Below are 18,373 nucleotides of genomic sequence, written 5' to 3' on the forward strand. Positions count from 1 at the left end.
CTACAGACTTATCTCCTTTACTCTTTTCCTCTTCCGTTCCCTCAGAATCCAAACTACACTTCTGGCTGGACAACTTCCACAAAGGCTTCCTTGCAGCCTGCAGCCCACCCGAGCCAGTCCCATTCCCCCGCCCAGGGCCCATATCTCAATACTCATTCTCTTTCCTAAGATGGCCGCCACAAGGCGCAGGGAAGGCAGTGCGAGTTCCACCCACAGTTTCACCCCCGCAAGGCCACTATCGTTCTGGAGACCCGACGAGAATGGGCTGAAAGACGACAATGGCCCGAGGACGGGGAGCCTGAAGAGTGACAAGTGGCCAGCGCGCGGCGGCCGGGGAGGCCTGGCAGGCCTGGCGCAAGGAAGACACACTCCTGCGGAGCCGCGACCAGCGTCACAGGAAGTGGAGGCCCCACCCCCTAACGTCAGGGGCGGAAGTGAGCGTTGCTGCGGCGCGGGTGTGGGGAGAAGGCGGCTGTGGGAACGTGTCTCGACCGAGGTAGGGAAGGCGTCCTCGTCTGGCTTGGGGCCTCCGCAAAAAACTCACCTTTAGTGTCCTGGGATACTTTCACCATCTAATGTCTTCCCGTTTCCGCCTGCCCGTAGCCTTGGGCCTTGTGGGTTCTCAGTGCTGCTCTTTTGGCTACGCGTAGTCCCGCCACCGTGTGTCCCCTCGAGGGCCTCCCTACCTCCTTTGTCTACGTTGTTTTAAGTTAACCACCTTCCCCACCTTCTCCTGTTCAGTCCCATCGCTTAAATCTACTCTGATTGTTTTGTTTAAAGAAAAACGATTGTTTTACTGAGACCCCAGCTCTGTTAAGAGTTTAACCAGTTGCTTCAGCCTACATCCAGCCCCCAAACTTGACTGTTTCGCGTAATTTGTCCGTTTCACCGCGGTCTAGTACTAGGGAAAAGGTAAAGAATCGCCTGTTAACAGTTGGGTACGGAGGAGACTTCAGTGGACACGGCTGAATGATGAAGCTATGGATTCCACTGTTCTAAATTTACTGTAATTAGTCTTTGTGCCCCCAGAGTTTAGGGTGGCTTTCCATAAGTTGCTGAATCTGGCGCTGATTGTTTCTCTAAACACTCTAAAATCAAGGAACATAGTACTTGGTTCTTCCTTCCAAACGTCTTATTTTTTATAAAAAAAAAAAAAGGTATGAAGTAACTATAAGTAAAACTTGTCAAAAGGAAGTTCAGAATTTCTTAATCCAGATATGAAAAATATTTTTTTACAACAGTTTCGTTAGTAAATGCCATTAACAAATGGGCTGTGGAGCAAATTACCAAACTAGAGTTTCAGCTGATCACTTGTACTTCCTACCATAGATTCCAAGGCTGCTTATGTCATAGAATGGGGGGAAGGGGTGTGGAACTGTATGAAGGGCCAAAGGAGAGCTTGCTCTAGAGGCAACAGCTGTAAATCTAGCTAATTTTTAGAAGTTTCCTATGAGAATGGTTTTATATAAATTTAGTTTTTTCCCATAATGATTAGTTTATTTAATCACAGTGCTAAATAGGGGGAGATTTTTGGTAGAAGAGGATTCAAACTACAGAATCATTTCTTGTCTTAATCTTCCACATTTCTGTTAGACTTGTTCTTTTATTACTGTGTTATCCATAAAATGGATATTTCTTAAATCCTAACACTCAGAAGTTTTCCCTCAGTGCTTAGAGGGAGTGAGTACTAACTAGAGAAACTTAACCAAGTCTATCCATTTTAGTATAGGGGATTGGTGGAGGAGAGGGGAGGTGAAGCATCACTGCAGTAGGTGTGACGCTTCCTGATCACGTTTAGAAAAGTCATAGAAATAGTAAGCTAGGGGCGCCTGGGTGGCTCAGTCAGGCGACTGCCTTCGACCCAGGTTATGATCTAAGAGTCCTGGGATGGGGCCCTGTATCACGCTCCCTGCTCAGCGGGGAGTCTGCTTCTCCCTCTCCCTCTGCCTCCTCCCCCCTGCTCATGCTCTCGCTCTCTCTCAAATAAATAAATCTTTTTTAAAAAAAAATAGTAAGCTAGAATGTCTCTGGGCTTATGGGATGGATTAAGTGCATACTGGTGGACCTAGACTTTCAGCATTCCCAGGTCCCAGGGGAGAGCAAGACTGGCAGCCTGCCCATCCTGTATTTTTAAGAACTTGAGAGGAGAGTTTTAAAATAGTACCCTATTTGGGGCACCTGGGTGGCTCAGTCGTTGGGCGTCTGCCTTCGGCTCAGGTCATGGTCCCAGGGTCCTGGGATCGAGCCCTGCATCGGGCTCCCTGCTCCGCGGGAAACCTGCTTCTGCCTCTCCCACTCCCCCTGCTTGTGTTCCCTCTCTAGCTGTGTCTCTCTCTGTCATATAAATAAATAAAATCTTTAAAATAAATAAATAAATAAAATAGTACCCTCTTCTTACGTTTATCCTAAAGTTTAAATAGTAATTCTCTTGTGGTCTTGACTTGCCCCCTTTAATGTTAAATAGCATCAAACCCTAATGGATGGTAAACAGTGACAGGTTGTTGAAATGGCACTTAAAGTAGACTATCTTATCACCTGAATACACTTTAAATTAGTAGTCCTGTTTACTGAACCACTGCTTTTTTTTTCCCCCCTCAGCGCTTGGATTCAGCTTCTTCATTTCCAGCATGGAAGAAACTTACAGTATGTATTTCTTATTGCTTTTAGAGAATAAGTTAAATTCTTTACATATAGTTTTATGTCTGACAAGACCTTTAGTGTTTGGGGAAAGATTCACATTTCTCCCTCAACTGCTGAGGATGTCTGTGTGGTAGTAGAGAAGTTCCCAAATTTGAAATAAGACACTTGAAATTATCAAGCTTTGGAAAGGCTACAGTTGGGACATCTGTGTTAAACTATATTTTTATTAAATGAAACATAATTTTGGAGGGCTTCAGTTTCTCCTATTAAGGACAAGGGGATAGTAACCTCTGTTTTCTATTTTGAGAGACAATATGATATTCATAATAATGCTGATACACATTGAGTTCTTGGGGTTAAAGAAATCCTGGGAAGAATTCTTATTTCTCAAGTGATCCAGGAACCTTAGATGGCCCAAGAAGTCAGAAGGGAGCTAGCATCTAGAATCATACAAATGTAGAAACAAAAGAGACCCCAAAAATCATTTCATTTAATGTTTGGATTTTACATGGGAGAAAATAGAACCTAAATTAACGATTTGCCCAAGGTTACATAGTTAGAGACAGAGTCATATGTTGTTCATATGTAATGCCACACTTGATACCATAAGGCACTATGGTTTCTAAGCCCTGACCAAGTTTAAGGAACATCTGCATCAATGAGTGGATGAAACTTGTCAACAGGGCCTACTTTGTTTCTTACTTTGCTGTATTGTTCAGAGTCTCTTTGGAGTTAATAAGTTCCAACTAAAGGATATTTTTTAGTCCCATTCTACCTTCAAGGAAGGGTCCAATAGAATCTTAATCATCGATATATAGAAACTACATGGAAATAGTCTTCATTAAATATCTATATCAGAGGTTCTCAAACTTGAGCATGCAGCAAGATCACCCAGGGAGCTCGTTAAAACTCAGGTTGCTGGACTTACCCCAGAATTTCTTTTTGTTTGTTTGGTTTGGGGTTTTTTTTGTGTGTTTTGTCGTTGTTGTTTACCCCCAGACTTTCTGATTCAGAAGGTCTGGGACCCAAGAATTTGCAGTTCTAATATGTTCTCAGTTGAGGCTGCTGATCTGAGGACCACACTTTGAGAATCATTGATCTAGAAGACTGATTCTCCTTGGTCTTCCTTAGGGTTCTCTCCCCTACCTCCTTAATTTTTTTAAAGATATTTTAATGTAGGAGTGCCTGGGTGGCTCAGTTGGTTTGGTGTCTGCCTTCAGCTCAGGTCATGATCCCCAAGGATCCCCTGGGATTGAGCCCCACGTTGGGCTCTCTGCTTGTTGGGGAGCCTGCTTCTCCCTCTCTGTCTGCCCCTCTTGTGTGCTCTCTCTCTCTCAAATAAATAAATAAAATATTTTTTAAAAAGATATTTTAATGTAAACCTGGAATTCCATGTGTGAGATAGGTAGATTTATATTTATTCTTGGAAGCTTACTACTCTCTATTAAATTAGAAAGCAACAGCTCCCCTTTATGTCTCTCATTCTTTACTTTTTTCAGCCATAATTTTTTTCTTAGAAAAATATCACCTGGGAGTTGTTAGAAATGCACAATCTCTGGGCCCCATCCCAGACCTATTGAATCAGAATCTGCATTTTAGCACGGACCCCAAGTAACTTAACACTGCCTTAGGATATACTTGACCTTCTTCCCAAATTGACCTTAAACTATAACCTTAATCTAATCTAAAGATCTCCAGCTTCTGTTTGGGGCTGTACCTCTTAACTGATGATACTTTTGTCAAGTCTAGTTCCCTATTTCTATGAAGTTTCCTCCATTTCTCACCGTGGGTTTCAGGCCCCTACCCAGGAGTGAGAAACATCTGGGTATTATGCTAAGCAAAATAAGTCAATCAGAGAAAGACATGTATCATATGACCTCACTGATGTGAGGAATTCTTAATCTCAGGAAACAAACTGAGGTTTGCTGGAGTGGTGGGGGGTGGGATGGATGGGGTGGCTGGGTGATAGACATGGGGGAGGGTATGTGCTATGGTGAGTGCTGTGAATTGTGTAAGACTGTTGAATCACAGACCTGTATCTCTGAAACAAATAATACATTATATGTTGAAAAAAAAAAAAAGATAGCAGGAAGGGAAGAATGAAGGGAGGGAAATCGGAGGGGGAGACGAACCATGAGAGACTATGGACTCTGAGAAACAAACTGAGGGTTCTAGAGGGGAGGGGGGTGGGGGATGGGTTAGCCCGGTGATGGGTATTAAAGAGGGCACATTCTGCATGGAGCACTGGGTGTTATGCACAAACAATGAATCATGGAACACTACATCAAAAACTAATGATGTAATGTATTGTGATTAACATAACATAATAATTTTTAAAAAATAGTTTAAAAAAAAAAACATCTGAGTCTATGCTTTTGGAGAGAGCTTGTCCACAGGGCCTACTCTGTTTTCCAAATTAAGTTATATTGCCAAAAAGCCAGATAAAATTTTTGATGAGCAGTTTGATAGTATTTATTACAAGTATAAAGTATTTGTTACTTTAAATGCACATATACTTCAATGCAGCACTCTTAGGTATCTGCCCAAGTGAAATACTCCTCGTACACAAAGAAGTATATACCAGATTGTTAGTCACAGCATTTTATATAATAATAAAAAACTGGAAATGACCTAAATGTCCATCAGTAAGAGAAATGATTAAGAATCTATGGCAGGGGTGTCTGGGTGGCGCAGATGGTTAAGCGTCTGCCTTCAGCTCAGGTCATGATCCCCCCTGGGATCGAGCCCCACATCGGGCTCCCTGCTTCTCCCCCTGCTCATGCTCTCTCTCTCTGTATCTCTGTGTCTCAAATGAATAAATTTTTTTTAAAAATCTTAAAAAAAAAAAAAAAGAATCTATGGGGCACCTGGGTGGCTCAGATGGTTGAACGTCTGCCTTCGGCTCGGTTCATGATCTCCGGGTCCTGGGATCAGGCCCGCGTCAGGCTCCCGGCTCCGCGGGGAGCCTGTTTCTCTCTCTGCCTCTGCCTCTCCCCCCTGCTCGTGCTCTCTCTGTCTCTCTCCCTTTCAAATGAATAAATAAAATAATTTTAAAAAAAAAGAATCTATGGCAAATCCGTATGCAGCACTGAAATATTCCTGTTTGGGTTTGGTTTGGTTTGGGGTTTTTTGTTTGTTTGTTTGCTTTATATTCTTTTTATATCCTGACATAGAAGGAGCTCCAGGATATATTAAGTTAAAAAAAAGAAAAAACAAGTGGGGCACCTGGCTGGCTCAGTTGGAAGAGCATACAACTCTTGATCTCAGGGTCATGAGCTCAAGCCCCACATTGGGGGTAGAGATTACTAAAAAATATAAATAAAAACTTAAAAAAAATAGCAAAATAGGTACAGGAAATCCTGTCACATGCTACAATATGGATGAACCTTGAGAACATTATGCTAAATGAAATAAGTCCAAAAAAAGACATACACTATGATTTTACTTATATGAAGTATCTGGAATAGACTCATAGAAACAAAAAGTAGAATTAGTGGTTGCCAGGGATTGGGAAGAGGAGAGAATAGGGAATTATTGCTTAATGGGTATCGAGTTTCAGTTTTGCAAGATGAAAAATTCTGGAAACTGGTTGCATAACAGTGTGAATATATTTAACACTACCTAATTATACACTTAAAATTGGTTAAGGTGGTAAATTTTATGTTACATATTTTTATCACCATTAAAATTTTTTTAATTAAAAGTAAAATAAAATTTTTTAAATCTGGAAAACCAGTTTAGAGCTAACCTAAGTTACCAGAGGCCAGGAAGTAAAACCATTGTGATAGGAAGTCGTCATTATCAACTCTGATATATGTCACTGTATAGGCAGTATAATGTGTATGAATCATAAGGTATGTCTAGTCTGTCAGCTGCTGACATGACCTAACATTTGCTCATGATGGAATGGATTAAATGAAGGGAAACTAATAAGAATTTTATCTGTAAACTCTCCCTGGGTGTCCTGAAGCTTCAGAAATATGAAAAGATTGCTGGTCAGGATGAGCCTGGTCCAATAAACTTGCCTGTCCTCTAAGACTTTTCCTTCCTATTCATTCTGTCCTTCAAGTCACCTTTCTGGCTCATTTGCATCACGATCATGGTTAGCAATTTTTTGCATGTTTACCACTCTTCCAGTGAAACTGTCTGTTTCAATTCCCCACTGGCTTCTGATTTTTTTTTTTTTAAAGATTTTATTTATTTATTTGACAGAGAGAGACACAGCGAGAGAGGGAACACAAGCAGGGGGAGTGGGAGAGGGAGAAGCAGGCTTCCCGCAGAGAGGAGAGCCCGATATGGGACTCGATCCCAGGACCCTGGGACCATGACCTGAGCCGAAGGCAGTCGCTTAACCAACTGAGCCACCCAGGCGCCCCTGGCTTCTGATTTTCATAGCAGTCTCCTGGTTTATAAGCTCCTTATCAAATGTGAATTGTTTATCTTATTTCACTTTTATCATTGCCTTCAATGATGGTAACAGCATTTTATTAGGTTGCCTCTTGTCCTCCTCCTAATACACTCAGAATGTGCTTAACCCTTTTAATTTCCCTTCATTAATCAAGCTTGCTAAAATTTGTAAAGCCTACGGGTAGCTTTACACATTTAGAGAAACTTCTTAAGTAACTATGTAGAGATGATTCCTGAAAGTATAGTCTTTTTTTTTTTTTTTTTTTTTTTTTAATTTGACAGAGAGCACAAGCAGGGAGAGTGGCAGACAGAGGGAAGGGGAGAAGCAGGCTCCCCACAGAGCGGGGGGAGCCCGATGTGGGACTCTATCCCAGGACTCTGGGATCATGACCTGAGCCGAAGGCAGTCGCTTAACCAACTGAGCCACCCAGGCGCCTGAAAATATAGTCTTCTAAGAGAAGTTTTAAATAGCATGGTCTAGGTTAGGGGCTTTCTTTCACAGAGGAGCTCCATATGTCTGCAGTTGTCTTAAATTTAGGACGTTCTGTTTTTGCAGATTATTTTTTTTATCTGCCCAATTTGATAATCACTAGATTAAAGAATTCTCTGATTTTTTTCTCATCTGTGTGCCAAACTATGAAAAGTAAAACCACCTATCTGATAAAGGTATTGGTTTCTTTTGAGAGGTATCTAGAGTAACCAAGATTAGGAACTACTTATAGTAGTAAATCCAAGCAGACAGATGAAAAAGAAATCACCTATCAAGCTTCCATAGAGCTTATAACTGATCTAGAGCAGTCCTTATGAACTTTTTTCATGCCATAACATACTAGTCAATAGGCAAGAATGCTGGCAAAGGGGAGTAACTGCCCTCAACTTGCCCTAGAAGTGACTGGTAGGGGATGGGGGAGCATGTGCAGAGGTACCCCACACTGGTATATTGGCACACCATCCATTCTAACTTTAGCATACTGGTTAAGAGGCTTTGCTTAGGCTAGCTAGATATAAAAATGACCCTGAATTAGCACGTCTAGAAGGGAAAAAAGGGTATCATTTCATTTAACTTTATTGTTGTTTTCATTGTTGGTTGCCCTTAGTATAAAACAAATTTATGTACAACCAGATATGAACTAAGATCCTATCCCATGACAGCTTGTTTTGCTGTACTTACAAAGATTTGGTGGTAATACAGTTTTATCTTCCCGGAGTTACATTTTCATGTTTAAATGTTTAGTCACCCTTTTTTTTTTTAATTCCAAGTTGTTGTTAGACTGTCATGTTCTATTCTTATAGATTCTGTTTAAAAATCCAGTGTGCCTGGAATACTGTAGTTTTACAAAGGTTTAAAGCTTAAGCTTTATGTTTATCCTACTCTTCTCTCTTTCAGTCGATTCCCTGGACCCTGAAAAGCTATTACAATGCCCCTATGATAAAAACCACCAAATCAGGGCCTGCAGGTTTCCTTATCATCTTATCAAGTGCAGAAAGGTAAGGCATTATTTTCATAATTTGCCTTGTAATGACCTCTTGAGTTCCTTTAAAAAGCCAAATTTTGTGAATATCATATAATTTTAGCAAAAATGTTTTAATTTAATGCCGGACTTGTTTTAGTAATCTGCTTTTGTGTTAAATACCAACATTTACAGAAAGGAGTTTATTTCTTGAGTACATAGCTTTTTCTTGTTTTTGTTTTTTTTTCTCCCTAACTAGTGACAAAGCGCCCTCTATATACTCTTCTCACACTTCATAAAACAGAGGAAAAACTAATTTTTGCTAGCAATGAGAAATCCCTCTTGCCTTGTGAATTTGATGTGTTCATTGTCCTGATAAGGATTGAGTGCCATAATACACTTAATTCTGATTTCTTTTTGTTTGGAAATTTTAGAGAAGTTGAACAGCTAGAGGTTAGCCTAAGAAAAGATTATTCCTAAAAATAACAGTTTCTCCAAGTTTCAGTCTTTGGTTGAAGCATCTTTTGGTGGGGGACAACTAATCAGAGTTTGAGTTTTTTTCTCTGGTCACTCTTTTGTAGTCTTAGATATAAACTACTTTAATGCTGGCATACTAATTGAGGCACTTGGAAAGGATTGTTAGAATACAGATGTCGGATACAAAGGCCAAAGGTCGGGGCGCCTGGGTGGCTCAGTCGTTAAGCGTCTGCCTTCGGCTCAGGTCATGATCTCAGGGTCCTGGGATCGAGCCCCGCATCACATCGGTCCTGGGATCGAGCCCCGCATCGCATCGGGCTCCCCGCTCAGCGGGAAGCCTGCTTCTCCCTCTCCCACTCCCCCTGCTTGTGTTCCCTCTCTCGCTGTGTCTCTCTCTGTCAAATAAATAAAATCAAAAAAAAAAAAAAAAAATTAAAAAAAAAAAAAACAAAGGCCAAAGGTCTGCAGGATTTATGCTTAGACAGCATTTTTGGTATTTAATCCAAACTGCATACAATTCATGTATGCATTAACATCCTTTAAAGGGTGTTTCTCTTGCAGTCCTCATGACATGATTATCATGCCTTTGTTGATCATTTCTGCAGCTCTTTTAAATCTCTAGAGCAAAGATCCCTTAAAGTTGAACCTGGATAATGTGGACCAGCAGATACCACCACGACTTGCTTCCCTAGGATTGCAAACATGTCCCTAAGGATAAAGGTTGGGAAAGGAAACTAAGCAATAAAAAGACACATTGTCTTTAACTCCCCTTTTTTTTTTTTTTTTTTTTTAAGAGAGTGAGAAAGCCCGTGCATTCGGGGAGGAGTGTGGGGCAGAGGGAGAGGGAGAGAGAGAGAGAGAGATAATCTTGAGCAGTCTCCATGCCCAGGTCAGAGCCCAACCCAAGGCTCCATCTCATGACCCTGAGATCATGACCTGAGCTGAAATCAAGAGTCAGACGTTTAACCAACTGAGCCACCCAGGCACCCCTTTAATTCCCCTCTTCTAATGCTCTTCATCTTTGACCACAAAAATCTTTGCATTGGAATGCTCAGTATCCCTTACGAAAATCATGAAGATAACTGCCCTCATAATTTTCTTCATCCTCTATTTTTTCTTAGCGTCCTTCCACTTCACATTATTTTTACTTTTTTGAATATTATTTGTGATCAATGTTTTGCTTCTAATAAATCAGCTTCTTAATTCCTGGTAGCTTACTCTAGGATTTGATATACAATAAACCCTTTGGTTTTTTTGTTTTGTTTTAAAACAGAGACCTTGATCCGCAGAGCAGACTCTCACATTTGGGCTTTTCCTTAGTGAAATAGCTGAAATGAAGGCCCAGTTGTTCACAGCCTCATTTCAGGCATCGTCACTTGAAATAAGCATTCCTGTGTTAATCTGAAACTCACTGGTCGGGTTCTTCTGCGGCTCCCTGCCCACCGCTCTTTTCCAGCACTACTGCGTGGCAATAGCAGGCGCGCTACCGCAGTGCAGGCTAAGAGTATGTCTTCGTGGTACTGTTCCCTGAATATCCCCCTTCGGAGACATCCAGAGAGCTCCACCACGACAGGCTGTGCTGCCAGTCTTGGGACCCTGGGAAATATGGTTCAAATACCCAATCCTCAATCCACTGTTTACTCCCCTGTAAACCACTGTAAACCCAGTATCGGTGTTGCCCGTCTCTATGAGCATAAGAAAGCAGCTTACATTTTGATGAGTTTGAGGTCATCTGTACAGTCTGTGTGAGGAGAAATAATTCATTCCCTCTTAATTTTCTACCATGAGTTTACCTACCATAGTTAAGCCACAAGTTTATTGAGAGATTTTAGGGGAGTCATTTATAGAATAAGGCTAAGCTTATTCTATAAGAGAATCAGAGAATTGATAGACCTTTTAATTTTTGTTCCACAGAATCATCCTGATGTCGCAAACAAATTGGCTACTTGTCCCTTCAATGCTCGCCACCAGGTTCCTCGGGCCGAAATCAGTCATCATATCTCAAGCTGTGACGATAAAAGTTGTATTGAGCAGGATGTTGGTAAGACTAGCTAAAAGGTTTCAGTCCTAGAGGTTAGCCCCTTCAGATTTGTATTATGCTCCGTTGTCACCTTGATTTCTTGATTTTTGGCTTTCATCATTTCAGAATAGTACCTTTCTGCCCTTGAGTATTTTATCTCATCAATAAAAGGTTGTCAGGCTGTGTTTATCGGACTGCTTTCTCTTTTGAACAACCTGATCCATCTTACCAGTAATTAATGTAAAAATAAAAATCCTTTTATTGTCATAAACAAAGACAAACAATCTTTGTTTCAGCTTCTTTTTCTTCTGCAAGGGGATAAGACCTCTGCTTAGCTTTCGTAGCATCTGTTTTTCAGAAACAAAGACCTATTAGGCTACCCTGAAACCTTTTAAGCCACTAACCCCTTTAAACATAATAACCTGACGATGTCCCCTTTTTACATCAGAATCTTTGTTATCTTGCAGTCAACCAAACCAGGAACCTTGGACAAGAGACTCTGGCTGAGAGCACATGGCAGTGCCCTCCTTGCGATGAGGACTGGGATAAAGGTGAAGTGTCTCTACATCTTTTTCTTCACAATGTCTAAATCGCAAGTCATTTGCTTTAGACAGAAGGAAGATTTTTCTTTTTTAGGAACATACCATGTTCGGAACGCCTTATTATTGTTATTGGGCCTCAAAACAAGCACATTCGTATCACTGTGCAGACACGTGGAACAGCCTATCCCTCTTGACTGGAAAAAGCACTTCTTTACATCTGTTTTTTTCCATAAATTGTGTTGTACCATCTGTGTTTGGTTGTTACTGGGCACGTTTATTATTATTTAGGTTGCTTGTGTTTATATCCTTCAATTAAATTCCTGCTACTGTGTCACTTCAGCAGGGTACTTGATCAATCTTTAAATTTCTCTAAACTTAGGTGTATTATTTCCCACCTTACAGATTCAACTAGCATAAACTGGTGTTTTACAGGAGTGTCACAAACTGTGTTCTTTCTTTGGCAGATCTTTGGGAACAGACCAGCACCCCATTTGTCTGGGGCACAGCCAACTACTGTGGCAACAACAGGTAAGTGAAATGGGCTCATTCCCAGCACTGCCTCCCAAAATCCAAGTGACCTGTTACCAAAAGAAGCCACCAAAGCATGATTTGATCTCTTTCCTTAATGATGTTACTTGGTGGTAACTTAGTCTAGATAGTTTTGGTGGGTTATTTTCCTTATTTATTCCTCGATTCATAAAAAGGTCACATGCTTTGTGTTAATCACTATGGGAACACAAAAATACTAGCTTACAGTCTAGCAAGGGAGACCGTGGTACCAGACATTCTTACGTCTAAGTTGGGTTTTTTGCTGAGCTGGCATTATTTTAATACTTGGAAAAAATTCTCCAGTGACACCACTCTGGGTAATTAGTGTCTAAGGAAAAATAATCCTGAAAGTTCTTGATTTGAAATTGGGCAAGCCAGAGTACCTATTGGGTAGGGAAGAAAATGCATCTCTCCTTTCCACTGATTTTGTATCTAATTTGTATCTAAGTGTGGGGCTTGAACTCGTAACCCTGAGATCAAAACCTGAGCTGAGATCAAGAGTCAGACGCTTAACCACTTAACTGACCGAGCCACCCAGGCACCCCTTTATCTAATTTAAATCTATGAGATTTCTCATTACTGCTTCATCTTCAAACCTTAGAAGATCAAGTTTCAGATATTCAGAAATGAGAATATTTATGGATTAGAAAATGAAGGAATGAGATGTTAAGACTTCATTTTTCCCCAAATAGAATGCTTGTCAATTTTTCTTAGCTCCTAAGATAAGTTAGTAATTGTACATGTACCTTATTTTGTGTGTGCACTAAAATAGAAAAACTTAAAGATGAATCATAATAGTACAATTTTAATTTTACCTCAGTTCTATGAGATTTGTTGCCTTTGGTTTGGTTGTCTTGGCATTTTATTTTTTCTCTTACATTTATTGAGTGAGTTGATGAGCCTGTCATATAACTGAACAGTAGATGGCATTGCTGTTTATCTCAATTTCTGGAAAATGAAAATGGTTAGACCCATCTTAATGCTTGTACAGAACAGTGAGCTTTTCAGAGAAGTAGTAATCATTCTAATTGCAAGAATGTTTTGATGGAAATGTGTTTACATTTCAGAATGTAGTTTGCTGTTTCCTCCCAAATTACAAAACACACATTTTGATTGTCTTGTGTGTGCCTGCCTAAAGAATACAGATATGCTGGCATACGCAGATTTGTCTTTGTTTTTGCAGCCCTGCAAGCAACATAGTTATGGAACCTAAGAGTAACCTGGCTTCAGGCATGCGTGTTCCCAAGTCTCTGCCATATGTTCTGCCATGGAAAAACAGTAAGTGAAATAAAGGCAAAATGTTTTTACTCTTTTTGTTGTGCTAAATACAGTTGGTCTTGATTATTCAGGGACATAGTCAGTGTGAACACATTACACTCACATGACCCTGAGTGCCTCCTTAAATTTTGCATTCTGAGCACCTCACTCCCTACACCCTAGGCCCGGCCCTGGTTAGTAACAGGAAATCATGAATAAGAAAGTACAAGATCGCAGAAACCAAAAGAATATTTTCAAGTTGGGATGACCACTGACATCAAATACTTTGGGTAAATTTGGAGACCAATAAAAAGGCTACTGACACTGGGCAGGAGGAAGTCATCCCTGACACTCAAGGCATAATATCAGTAGAAATTGGGCTTAGAAATTGGATTGCAGAGACCTAAAAGGAAATGAGTAGAAAGAAAACGAAAGTAATAAGTTATAGGAACTAGCATAAGAATAGTATTCTGATGTCTTCCCTAGACATCAGAAACCGTGCCGAGTAAATAGGTACTAAATTCATATCATATCACCCTGATAAATTCCCACATAGGGAACACCCAAGATACTATCATTTTTATTTAATACAGACTTTCCTAATGTTGCCCCCAAATTCAGATTCCCTTGATGTCAGTCTTTGCTACTATTTGAGCTAATTTTTTAGGTGGCTAGAGGATTCCCTTTAAAACATTTCCCTTTGGATACTTGCATTTCCCAAAAAAATGAATTCACCACATCATATGCCTGAAGGCTAGAGAGGTAATATACTATTCTTTTCCCATGCTCTTGAATAGAATCCAATCACTAATTTTAAATTCTTCCACTTTTATATTGTAATTCAGTATACCCCAAGAATAATAAGTCATTTGTGTTTAGTAAGAACAGGGGAAGGAGTGAATTTCAATTGTCATGGTGTATTTATTTTGAAATATTTCTACTCTATAGATGGAAATGCACAGTAACTGAATAGCTCATCAAGTAAGTGTTTCAGTTTTATTTCACTCTCTCTTCAGATGGTAGCAAGATTTAACTGGACATAAAGCAATTTGGGTCCAATTTTCCTTCAGATTATGGTACCAAATTAAAGCTTTGTGTGTGCCTGTATTTTTTAAGTATATAGCTTCTGTTATGGCTCTACACGCTAATGAATAGGCATTTACTTGTTAAATTAGAATCCTGTTAACATGCCATGTTGCTTTCCCTAACGTTAGTACACATTGCCTTTTTCCTTTTTTCTTTTTCTTTTTTTTTTTAGCAAAGTTGCATTCGAGATCTATCATGCCTTTTTAATGGACTGAGATTAATCAGACAGCTGTGCTTCACTGCTCTGCGATTCTTTCCCTGTGCAGTACAGTTTAACACTCAGCAAAAAATTCATACTCTTTTTAATGAGCAGTTAAAAGTTTGGGGTCTCTAAGAAGCTTGCACTGTTGATCTTATCTGAATATTTGATTTAGCAGAATCTCACAAAATCTCTATGAACAGACTAAAATATTTTACTTTTTACAGATGAAGCCTTTCCTGAGGTAACCCTATATGCCTATGGCAGAGCCAAATTTGATTCTTCAAATGCTGTTTTGGCTGAGGTTGCCCAGCCATATTGCTCCTGCCAAAAGGAATATTATTAAGCTAGGAATGAGACTATATCCCCACTGTCTTGCAGATAGTAGGCCCTCTGTGAATATTTCTTTAAGAGTGAGTAATTGGCCTCTTGCCTTCCAGTTCATTCGCTTCCTCTGGACAGTGAAGCAGATGGATCTCCTGTGAGTTAGGGTTCATTTTGTGCCAAAACTGATGTTTCTTCTGGTGAGAAGCAGAAAAGAGATTCCAAAAGCAAACACCCCTTAGCTATGGACGATAATATTTATGTGTTGCTTCTAGGTGCTAGCGATTTTTCTTGGTAAGTTTTTGTTTTGTTTTGTTTTGTTTAAGATTTTATTTATTTACTTGACAGAGAGAGACACAGTGAGAGAGGGAACACAAGCAGGGGGAGTGGGAGAGGGAGAAGCAGGCTTCCCGCTGAGCAGGGAGCCTGATGTGGGGCTCGAACCCAGGGTCCTGGGATCATGACCTGAGCCGAAGGCAGACGCTTAACGCCTGAGCCACCCAGGTGCCCCTCTTGGTAGGTTTTGATGTCAAATTGTTAAATACATGTGGAAACCAGAAAATTGGATTTGGCCCCAGAAGGGAATGAGACACAACAGCACTGGGGTGTGTCAGGAAAACACACACCACCTGGATGAATGGTGAACTTTGAATCCTTCTGACACACTGCACAAGATGCTTGGTTCTCATACAGTACGGATTGCTACATAATAAAAATGGTCCAGGGGCATCTGGCTGGCTCAGTTGGGAGAGCATGCGACTCTTAATCTTGGGGTCGTGAGTTTGAGCCCCACATTGGGTGTAGAGATTACAAGAAAAAAAAAAAGTTACTCTAGGTGGCTCAGTCAGTTAAACAGCCAGCTCTTGATTTTGGCTCAGGTCATGGTCTCAGGGTCCTGGGATCACCCCGCTTCAGGCTCCCTGCGCAGCGGGGAGTCAGCTTCCCTCTCCCTCTGCCCCTGTCCCCGCTCGCACGTGTGTGCATGGTCTCTCTTTCTCTCTCTCTCTCTCTCTCTCTCTCTCAAATAAATAAATCTTTAAAAAAAAAAATTAAGGTGAAAGCCTAGGAGAAGCTTCTATCTCTGACACCTAAGACTAGATACCTTCTCTCCTTGTGAACTTAACTCTTTGCTATTAAACCCCTTACATGCTAAAAATGTATTTTTCTTTATAACCCCTGAGGAATCAGGAGAGAAAAATTATCCTAGGTTAGGTAACAATCCTTAAACAGCCACAAACCTTTTTATCCTCTTAATAAAGTATCATTTTTTGAATGCCGGTTGTTACAGAATTCTCTAGCTTCTTTGGAAAGATACAAAAGAAATAGAAGATAGGACTTATCCCCTTAAGGAACTTAAGTGTGGGTGGAGATTTTCTTGAATGCATATACATGAAGAGGGTTTGTTCACCTTGCACTTGATATGCTTTATCTTGTGTTTTTATCAACAAATCTACTTTTTACTAGATAAGTATCTCAAAGCAGGTGATACCGTATTAATTTTTATTCCCCCAATGTATGTTGTAACAGCTCAAAAAATATTACTGAATTAATGAATAGATAGAACATATGAGAAGAGAAAAAGATCAATATAAGTTAATTGAAATTAATCCAGAATTGTCTGGAGAGGTCAATTGTATGGATAGTCAATTCTGATTTTCTGCTCACTCATGAAACTGTGGATACAAGCAGTATACAGTGAGCTCTATGTAGAATGTTTTTGATTCAATTAACAAGTTTCTGTGTGCTAAGTGGTACTGAAGAGCTAAGGGTCAGAAGGTACTTGGTGTTCTGCCATTAACAATATCAGATCCTTCCAGCTGACCAAGAGATGTTAATCAGGTTGTAGTTGTGTGGCCTATTATCAGATGTAGTTGGTGTTTTTGTCACTGAAAGGAACTAAGAACTCTTTTTTTTTCTTTCATTTCCTTGCAGATGCCAGACTCTAGAAGACTCTTGCTTCTTCCTGCTACCAATGGGTTCTTCGTGGTTTTTTCCTCCTAATCTAATTATAGAAACATAAACTGTCTGTGACTTTCAAACTGACAAGTACCTTTTTTTTTCCTCCATGCTTTGAGTCTTCACTCATTTGATGCAACAAATGAGTTCGAGGGCTGCGGACAGCCCTCAAACTCAGAACTGTTTCAAATAAAGCATCAACCTAGATAGCTTGATAGTTTGGTTAAGTACCTGCAGCCCCAAGATCAGAAATCACATCCCATTTCACATTAATGAAACATAATTATTTAAAGTTATCTTAAAGGATCCAGCTAAAGCAGGCAAGAAACTTGGGTTGGAAAAAGTAACAGTGTATTTGTGTTCTCTGATACACATAGATCAGATTCCTTTTAAAATTTATAGGAATGGTCCTTTTTTGATCAGTGCATCTCCTTATCCAGAGTCTTCAAGACATTGGTAGCATTTAGATAGCAAAACACCCCAATCTTGTTTAGAATCTGTAGAACACCTTGCTCCCTGAATATTTCCAACCTAGAGTAGGTTTCTTTTGTTTCTCTCCCACATTCCAGCTAGAAATTGTACTAGCTGTCAATGTCAAGCCAGGTGTAGATTATGTAGGAGTGAAGATTGGAATGGAAGAGAGGAACAATTGTATGTGTGGAGAAGAGAGAGGCTTTCCACCTATGTGTGAAATTTGATTAAGCTTCAAAGCTTAAATGTGTGATGGCCCTGCTGACTCTCCTGGAATGTGTGTATAAGAAGTCAGATTTCTGAAACACCCAAGGCTCTGGCTAGCCTAGCATTTTGTTGGCCCTTACAAGGAAACTTCATAATCTCCCCAGACCAGTTTTTTGTTTGTTTATATCTGTGCATTTGTGTGTGTGTGTGTGTGTGTTTTTGTTGGTTGGTTGGTTTTTTTCAGGTTTGGTTTGGTTTGGTTCTAAATCTGTCTGGCAGGGAGAGGGACTGGGGATCTGGTATAGATAAGGACTTGGATGAAGCATAGTGATAATTTCAAAAATGATCCATGTAACATTTTTTGTGAGTAACAGATAAGGAAGAGTGGGCTCTTGTGGAATGCCTTCTTTCATGATATTTACACGAAACAGGATTCTCTCCTAATAGAAGCAGAGCTGTTTATTTAGTTGCAGTCCCTAAAAACGGGTCCAAGATAGCCCCAGTACAATGGTATTTCTGCTTCTAGCTGTGTGATCTTAAGAGAATAACTAGACCATTTCCTCTGGAGAGGGTGATAATGTATTGAAGGGGGGAAAACACCCATTATGCCACTAATTCTGATTATTTGTGTATCAATCAATACACCAACTTAAGGTTATTTAATAGTCTTATTACTAGAAAATACAAAACCCTTTTGATTTCATTTGGGTGATAACAGAACAAAACTCTTATACTACACTTGTAACCCAGAACTCCTACCTAGTTTAGGTAAAACAAGCAAGGTTGT

The 18,373-nt window shown here is 40.1% G+C and overlaps 1 protein-coding gene across 3 annotated transcripts; it reads left to right on the forward strand.

Moving 5' to 3' along the window:
- The first annotated feature begins 388 nt into the window (after window positions 1-388).
- On the forward strand, window positions 389-17,115 carry GTSF1 (gametocyte specific factor 1). Of its 3 annotated transcripts, XR_010411502.1 has the most exons (10): window positions 389-496; window positions 2,599-2,643; window positions 8,435-8,535; window positions 10,890-11,016; window positions 11,463-11,546; window positions 12,002-12,065; window positions 13,270-13,364; window positions 14,292-14,324; window positions 15,069-15,246; window positions 16,885-17,115. XR_010411502.1 is itself a non-coding variant. In XM_064591134.1 (9 exons), the coding sequence occupies exons 2-8, from the start codon at window positions 2,628-2,630 to the stop codon at window positions 14,306-14,308; spliced, it is 504 nt and encodes a 167-aa protein (XP_064447204.1). In that variant the 5' UTR covers window positions 389-496; window positions 2,599-2,627; the 3' UTR covers window positions 14,309-14,324; window positions 16,885-17,115. The 3 variants fall into 3 exon arrangements, 2 of the variants coding, with proteins under 2 accessions (XP_064447204.1, XP_064447205.1); XM_064591134.1 differs by lacking the exon at window positions 15,069-15,246; XM_064591135.1 differs by lacking the exons at window positions 14,292-14,324; window positions 15,069-15,246.
- Window positions 17,116-18,373: the final 1,258 nt, after the last annotated feature.

This window comes from Mirounga angustirostris, unplaced genomic scaffold, assembly GCF_029215605.1.
Source record: "Mirounga angustirostris isolate CCGP_5_RB_7025 unplaced genomic scaffold, mMirAng1.0.hap1 SCAF_5, whole genome shotgun sequence".
Lineage (NCBI taxonomy): Eukaryota > Metazoa > Chordata > Mammalia > Carnivora > Phocidae > Mirounga > Mirounga angustirostris.